This window comes from Limulus polyphemus, unplaced genomic scaffold (assembly GCF_000517525.1).
Source record: "Limulus polyphemus unplaced genomic scaffold, Limulus_polyphemus-2.1.2 Scaffold1186, whole genome shotgun sequence".
NCBI classification, from domain to species: domain Eukaryota; kingdom Metazoa; phylum Arthropoda; class Merostomata; order Xiphosura; family Limulidae; genus Limulus; species Limulus polyphemus.
The window spans coordinates 53,369-62,291 of NW_013666796.1; the positions used below are offsets into that span (position 1 = coordinate 53,369).

The 8,923-nt window shown below is 34.0% G+C and overlaps 1 protein-coding gene across 3 annotated transcripts in view; it reads right to left on the minus strand.

Annotated features, from left to right (window-relative positions):
* The window catches only part of LOC111086553 (serine protease 27-like), a 23,721-nt gene that overhangs the window by 12,346 nt on the left and 2,452 nt on the right, over nucleotides 1-8,923 (minus strand). For 2 of the 3 annotated variants that reach the window (XM_022389792.1, XM_022389793.1), the window contains exons 2-3: nucleotides 4,734-4,941; nucleotides 1,465-1,494 (exon numbers count right to left, since the gene is read on the minus strand). In XM_022389792.1, coding sequence (XP_022245500.1) covers nucleotides 1,465-1,494; nucleotides 4,734-4,941 — 238 coding nt within the window. Of the gene's footprint in view, nucleotides 1-1,464; nucleotides 1,495-4,733; nucleotides 4,942-8,923 lie in introns of those variants that run through there. The other variant, XM_022389795.1, reaches the window with a different exon arrangement.

The window sequence follows — 8,923 nt, forward strand, 5'->3', positions numbered from 1 at the left end:
TAAACCAGTTTTATTTAAGAAAGGACTTATGTCGCTAAAGTTTCGTCGGAACGAATTTACGGAAAATTAACTAACGAACGGAGACGTAACAATACCATTACGTGAAGTAAAATAAAATTGCTGTAAAACGCAGTTTTAGTTGAAACAGTTTGTTCTATTTACTGTCATTTCTTCCCACATAACTGTGACTTAGCTTTCCAGTTAGCGCTATTGTACAAATATTATTATTATTATATTCATTAGGCCTAATCGTCGCATAACGTACATACAGAATTATAACGCCCCCAAGAGCAAGCACATTCAGTGACATAATTCGAACCCGTGACCAGCAGTTTGCGAGTCTAGCGCCCTGACCATCATGCCATATCAGGCAGTGAATGAAATATAAACATAAAAACAAATAGATAGATGAGCTAGTCAAAATTAAAAGCAAACCTAAATAAAACAATTTATATGAATAAAACCTAAATAAAACGATTTATATATATATATGAATAAAACCTAAATAAAATAATTTATATAAATAAAACCTAAATAAAACAATTTATATGAATAAAACCTAAATAAAACAATTTATATAAATATATGAATAAAACCTAAATAAAATAATTTATATAAATAAAACCTAAATAAAACGATTTATATATATATATATGAATAAAACCTAAATAAAATAATTTATATAAATAAAACCTAAATAAAACAATTTATATAAATAAAACCTAAATAAAACAATTTATATAAATAAAACCTAAATAAAACAATTTATATATATATATATATCTTTTTTTTTGTAGTCCCATGAAGTAATTTTTGTTTCTTTTTTTTACGAATAATCATGTTTTGATAGAAACATCGTTTTTTAAATGTAAAATAAAAGTCGAGGGTACTAAACCGATTAGGCTAAGAATCTAATAAATCTCAGCACTCAACCGAATTAAGCTAATAATATAATAATTACGAGTAATAAACCAATTAGGTCCGGCATGGCCAGGTGGTTAGGGCGCTCGACTCGCAATCTGCGGGTTGCGAGTTCGAATCCCCGTCCCACCAAACATGCTCGCCCTTTCAGTCGTGGGGACGTTATAATGTGACGGTCAATCCCACTATTCGTTGGTAAAAGAGTAGCCCAAGAGTTGTGGTGGTGGTGATGACTAGCTGCCTTCCCTCTAGTCTTACACTGCTAAATTAGGGACGGCTAGCACAAATAGCCCTCGTGTAGCTTTGCGCGAAATTAAAAAACAAACAAACAATAAACCGATTAGGCTAACAATCTAATACATCTTTGTACTAAACCGATTAGGTTAGTAATATAATGTTTCTCAGTAGTAAGCTGATTAGGTTAACAATCGAATAATTCAACTTAGCCTAATCTTGTATAATAAATATAGTACTTCTTAAAGATAATCACCAACATAATTGGGGTGAGTTTGACAAGTTTTGTAATAATAAATTACTACGTACCATTCAGCCTCTCTGCATTAAGATAGTCCACTAAAAAGGAAAGAAACGTTTAAGATGATTTTAAAATACAGTTCAAAAAATAAAAAAGAAAGAAAGAATTAATTCTGAGAAACCAATATAGGATAACATTATAAACACAGGAAATAAAATAAACTAATGGCTTCAAGAGGCTCGAAAAAGCTTTAATTCGTTGCTATAAAACATTAAACAACTGTTTGCAATACATTATTATAAGTGTATTATATGCATAAGCACATTTATTGTTTCTTATCTTCTTTAGTTAATAAGGTGAACAAGATGTTTTCAGATTTTTCAAACATATATTTTTCTATCCATTTGTGTATCTTTAACAATAGAATATTGGTCAGGAAATGTGGCTAAGTTATTTTTTCTTTAGTTATATATTGTCCTGTGCTATTCCCTATGGTATCACGTGCGTCTTTTTTTTTTTTTTTTGTAGCAAAGATCAGTGTAATGTAGGATACACTATCAAATGGTAGGTATCGATCTTTTCGACTGGCGGGTCGGTGATACCTGAAGGTTATACATTTCTCTTATTATTCTATTTTAATGACCATCAGTGACTTGGGTATCACGTGCATTCTGAGAAGGGTGATTATAGAATTTTGTATGTGAAGCAGTGCCCTTTTAGATATAGATAGACCTACCGCTAAATATCTCGAATAAAGGTGATATTTTACATTCAGTGCACTCGTGGCTTTGATTGTGTTTGTTTGTTTGTTCGGCAATACATTTCCTGACCGAAACTAATTATTTGCGATAACTACCTAAAAGGTGCACACAAAAATACTGTTGCGTCAGCGAGGTCACGTGACTAGTTTCACGCCACTCGTTCTCTCGAACCTTCGTGAATGCCCTAGCATTTACTAGATATATGTTAGTCTGGTATATATATAAGACGCTCACAACGTGACGGGAACAGTGTAGAGTTTGTGTGTAGGTAGTGAGTAATTGAACTGCAGTCAGAAAGTATTGTTGTTAAAATACGTTCGTTGTTAAAACGTTTGTTATAGAGCGACTGTTGAAAATAAGTGTATCGGTAAAGTTATATTCAGAAAGAATAAACCAGTTTTGTTAAGTAAGGACTTGTGTCGCTAGAGTTTCGTCGGAACGAAGTTACGGAAAATTAATTAACAAACGGAGACGTAACAATACCACCAGATGCGTTCTACCAGATCTCAGTTAAAGCTAGATCTTACGCTACCGTTACAAGTATAAACGTTTAAAATGTGCTGTTCACACAGTTGAAAAGGCCTCATTTTCTTTTGCTTATAATTTCAGATGATTAGAAAAAAAACCCCAAAAACACGGTCTAAAGTGCATTGCTATACTTTTCAAACATATCTGTCTACAATAATGATATGAATTTGTTTAATTTTCAGGTGAAAGTTTCACAACTCTTTATAACGCTGAATTTAAACACATTTTATGCTTTTTATATCAGTAATAAATTCGTTCCGTGGCTCTAAGTTGTATGACCTCATCTTTTGTTGTTGTGATTGATAGGGAAAAATTGAGGTCGAGGTCACCATCAAGCAAAAAACGAGGCCAGTGATTATTTTCTTGTTCAGATAACCTCATATATTTTCAAAATAATTTGACCATTTTCTTTCACTGTTATATTATATTATTCTGTTTCTTAACTATAAAATGTTACTTCTACGTTCACACAAACCTCTATATAGAATCAAAAGTAAAAAAAAAGTAACTTAATGAGTTTCTTGCGTTTATAAAGTACAATACAGAGGTGGAGTGCAATAAGTTGAAAAGATTTGGAGACTCGCGACTTCGTTGCAGTCCATGTCGTTACGTCTGGTCATGCTTTATCTGACGGCAGTATCGGTGTGTATTTTAATTGCATAAAGATAAGTAGGCGCTGCGTCCGGCGATTTAACCAAATATATGTCTTTGTATACAATAGCATTAATACCGGTTTCATTCGCCAGGTTTTTGAGGAATAACCAAATATATGTCTTTGTATACAATAGCATTAATACCGGTTTCATTCGCCAGGTTTTTGAGGAATAACCAAATATATGTCTTTGTATACAATAGCGTTAATACCGGTTTCAGTCGCCAGGTTTTTGAGGAATAACCAAATATATGACTTTGTATACAATAGCATTAATACCGGTTTCATTCGCCAGGTTTTTGAGGAATAACCAAATATATGTCTTTGTATACAATAGCGTTAATACCGGTTTCATTCGCCAGGTTTTTGAGGAATAACCAAATATACGTCTTTGTATACAATAGCATTAATACCGGCTTCATTCGCCAGGTTTTTGAGGAATGAAATGGTGAAGCGGAATGTCGTGGAAGTAATTTGTGTATATGTGACTTGTGTCGCTTTTCCAGATGGAGATCCTTCTTGATTATGTTGAGTATTGTTGCCTGAGATACATGAACGGCTTTTGCCCTTGACCTCCGTGTTAGTAGATTCTCAACTCTTACAGTTTGCTTGCCATGGCTGGAGTACGACTTGTTGCAAATCTCTTTCTGTGTTGTCCTAGTTTCAACGCCATTAAGAACAAGGAATAACCCCATCTTGGGAATTCTAAAACCCCCAATCTGAACACATCTTTATGATTTTAGTGAATGAATATTTTATTTAGGGAAGGATTGTTTCGTACTCTCTCTAAAAGGATCAGTTTTTAGTGGATTCACAATACCCACAAAATCCCAAACAATATCAAAATGTAATTTTGAAACATGCCGTTCCACTGTGATTTTATATCAGCTGTGGTTCTCATGTGGCTTTGTTATGTTGAAACGATTTTAGATATTCAAGTCTCATACTCAGTATGAGTTACGTAATTCTTGAGTTACGTAAGTTACGTAGTTAGTTACGTAATTCTTGAGTTACATTTACTCACTTCTTAAGTCACAAGTAAAGAAAACATTTACTTAAGTTATAAAACATTTTTACTTAAGATTTGTCAACCACAACAGAAAAGTAAATGCAAACATAAAGAAACACTCCACAACGTTCACATAAATGTCGATGTTTTGACTGAGTTATTAGTTTACCTACGATGAAATAAAAAGTCCTTTCAGTCAAACATGTCATCCGAACATGAATACGAAGGTCGTGGTTAACCCTAACCAACGTAGGGGAAAAACGGTGTTATAATTTCGATATCGTTAAAATAAGTATTCTATGTGACAATAAAATTATTAAATTTCTCTTACAAAGAAGAAACAATTTTTATCGTACTAGTTATTCATATTATTAGTTTTTTGCTTACACCCATAAAAGATTGTAGTTGCTGCTCCCAGAGTGATAAAAAGTAGGGCTAAAGTCACACAGATGCACGTTGTTGGATTACAGCACTCTTTCTTCGCAAACTTTATACCCTGGGTTTCACTTGTTTCACTAACGATGCTGTCTTGACGTTGAAATCCGTTGTTGTAAGCTGTCGTTATGGAAAAGTCGTGTTGAGCACACTGAGTTGACTGAAAAAATACAACAAACGTAAAAAAAGATGACACTAGAGGACTGTTTTATTTTATTAATTGACTGAAAAAATACAACAAACGTTTTTCTTTTTTTACGTTTGTTGTATTTTTTCAGCAAATTAATAAAATAAAACAGACGTCTAGTGTCATCTTTTTTTTGATGACACTAGACGTCTGTTTTATTTTATTAATTTGCTTCTTATTTTTCAGCGCAAAGCTTTACAATGAGATATCTGCGATCTGTCACCCCGCGGAGAATTGAATCCCAGATTTTTGTGTTTATAAGTCCGTAAACGTACCCCTAACTCACCTGGGGACAGGCTGCTTTAGTTTGTTTTTGTTGTTAAGCGCAAAGCGACACAATGAGCTATTTGTGCTGTTCCCACCACTAGTATCGAAACCGAATTTTTAGCATTATAAACTTTCAGGAGGTGGTTGTTTTAGATACATTAACAACTCATTTGTGTTTCACTTTTCAACTTTTAACAAGAGGGAATCCTCAATAGCCACGGTACTTGAAATTATTTTAGGCAGGAGTAGAGTAAATTAATCTATGAGACCTTTTTTTCCTTTTAGTCAGCTCAATTTTTGTGCGTCAGCAATACCAAGGGTGGGCCGCGGTATACCCGATTCGATTTTGTCACTCATCAGGATCTCTACCAGCCTATCCTGAAATTGAAATTCTTTCAGGCAGGATTAGAGTATTGTTACGTCTCCGGTTGTTAATTAATTTTCCGTAACTTCGTTCCGACGAAACTTAAGCGACACAAGTCTTTACTTAATAAAACTGGTTTATTCTTTCCGAATATAACTTTACCGATACACTCAACTTAAACAATCGCGCTAAAACAAACGCTATATCAACGAACGTCAATAATACTTCTGACCGCAGATCAATTACACACTGTCCATACACACATTACATTCTCCTCTTTTATATACCAGCCTACCCTCTATCCAGTAAATACTAGAGCATTCGCCAAAGTACAGGATAGTTCTAGAACGTGGCGTCACAGTAGTCATGTGACTCGATGACGCAACAGTATGTTATTCTATGAGACCATGGACGTGATCAAGTATGTCAATCGAAAAGATTTGACCTCCTGAGTCCGAAAATGTAATTAGATCTCAAATCGGTCAAGAGATGACAGAACTATGAGCTAAATGTTTGTACTTGAAAAACCCAGAACCATTCTATGAGCCGCTATGCCGCGGCTGAAAATTTTCAACGTACAAAACGCTCAAACGTAATGATTGTACATAATTGCATGATATGCTAAGAAGATTTTGAAATATTTTAACAAGAATTATCAAGTGAAGATAATAAATTGACCAAAACCAACTCGTACCTAAGAAGACAATACTTCTTCATCGCGAAATCGAGGTTAAAAAGTCATCTAAATATACGTATAATATAATGACTCTACTAACAGAAATTAATTAAGCTTGTCCCCTGATGGTACAGCGGTAAATTTACGGACTTACAACGCTAAAGTCCGGGGTTAGATTCCCCATGGTGGACACAACAAATAGACCACTGTGACTTTGCTCTAAAACAACCAAACAAATAATTAGGCTCGTGTATGATAATGTTTAAGCTGCCATTTGTTTATTTTTTTATGGTGACGATTTTTTAGCATTCACTTTACAAACATATTTCTCCGGAAACTACTTTTGTATTCTACTATCATTAATACAAAATGTGTGTATAAAAACAACTTTTTTCACACATAGTTGCTAACAGCTTGCGTAATAACAATAATATCGTTCTTTATTTTATTTAAAAGATCGTTTACAATACTAAAGAGACCAATATTTGTGGATGAATACAAGATGTCTCCCCCACACAATTCCAATATGACCAATTTTGACATCAGAAAAATCGAAGACTGTCTATATCACTGCTTGTGATCTGCAAGAAGATATCTTTGTATCAAATCCCATGTACGTTGGTTGATTGACATACACATGAATAGTTCACGAAAATCCCAAACTGTGCTTTCCTCGCTGAAAAACTGAGCAAAAGACAAACATTCTAAAATTGTCTATATATCTGTTTGGGACGTACAAAGAGTATCTGTGTACTAAATCCCACGTAAATTTGTCAAAATATGGCCAAGAAAAGGACCAAAGCTCGTAAAATTATGCCTTTTTTACCTTTTGACCCCTTAAACTAACTGAAAATGTGTAAATCTCGTATTTTTGATTGTCATTGTGTGTTGCCTGTAAACATGTATATTTGTACAAAATCCCATGTAAATTGCCCGAAATCGGCGAGGTAAGTGTCTAAAAACCCTAAAATTTCCAAAATTTTTGTTTGTCAATGTGTGTTATCTATAGAAAAGTATCTTTGTACCAAATTCCATGTAAATTGGTTAAAATATGGCCGAGTAAATGACCAAAACCCCCAAAATTATGCTTTTTCGTGAGCTCTGCCCCCCTAAAAAGGCTCAGAATGAGCAAATCCATTTTTTTTTTGTATGTCAATATGTTTACTTCGCGAAAACGTATATTTGTACCAATTTTCATCTTGACTATTGTAAATATGACCGCACAGGAGCCAAAAATATACATTTTAGGGTTGTTTGATCTTTGAACACATAAAATCCTTAAAAAGGTCTAAATGTAAACATTAAAAAGTTCTCTGGACTTATTGGACCAAGGTTTAACCCTACAAAGTTTCAAGTTAATCCACAGTGAAATGAAGGAATGGCGGTCGATTGAGAAGTGTTTGGAAGAAGAAGAAAGAAAGGAAGAAGAAGAAAAAAATAGAAAAACAGTATGTCTCTCTGAGGAGACATAAAAATGTTTTTCAGAAGAGATTGAAATTTTGATATCATCTATTCGTTTGCAATAATTCGTTATTCAACATAAATAGTTTCCGAAAAAAATGGATCCAATGTTTTTAAGTTGGAGCTTGTTGGAAAACTAACTTCATTTTTATTTTTAGCTAATACTAGTTTTAATTTTGGGAAACTTATGTATATGATAAAAAATCATATCGTGGCTTAAGTAACAGTTTATTGGTTAAGTTCTTTAAACAGATATTTTGCTATCACCAAGGCTAACATGCATTCGAAAGATTGGTTTGTTGTGAATTTCTATTGAATTGAAAGACTAGAGGGAAGGCAGCTACTCATCATCACCCACCGCCAACTTTTGAGTTATTCTTTTACCAACGAATAATGGTAGTGACCGTCATATTATAACGCCCCTATGGCTAATAGGGTGGGACGAGGATTTGAATATCCTTTGTGTTAATAAGATAGTGTGAGGAAATAATAATATTTAAATTCAAAAACAATGCTATTCTACTAGATGGTGTTTGAACACGGAACTAGTTCGAGACTTGGACTGGGCGTGATCTAGAGGTTGGCGTGCTCCGATTGTGTTTCAAAAACACGCTCCGCACTTTGTGGCCATGGGTTCGCTATAAGAGTGATGCAGCAATGTAGGTACTAAATGTTTCAGTATTTTTGCATCAGGACTTTTAAAAAGCACTGCTGTTGTAAATATATTTATTTGTTAGAAATTAGAACAGCGAGATATTAGTGTGCATTAATTTAGGCTTAATAATACGATATATAAAAAAGTCATTTACGAGAAGTAGGTTAAATGTGGCCTGGTATGGTCTAGTAATTAGGGAGCTCGACTTGCAATCTGCGGGTCGCGGGTTCGAATCTCCCTCGCCAAACAGGCTCGCCCTTTCAGCAGTGATGGCATTACAATGTTAAGGTCAATCCCCATATTTGTGGGTAAAAGAGTAGCCCAAGTGTTAGCTGAAATAAGGACGGCTATCTGAAAAGGAAATGGGAGCCACAATGTAACATCTCCAAGAGAATCACCGATGGTCCAACAGCATGTAAAGTGCCTCAACTGTGGTTAAGAAATACCTTTTAATAAAGACCATAAATTTAGCACATATAGGCGAAATAAATAAATTAAGAAATCAAATACCTTTATATTATCATATTTTGAC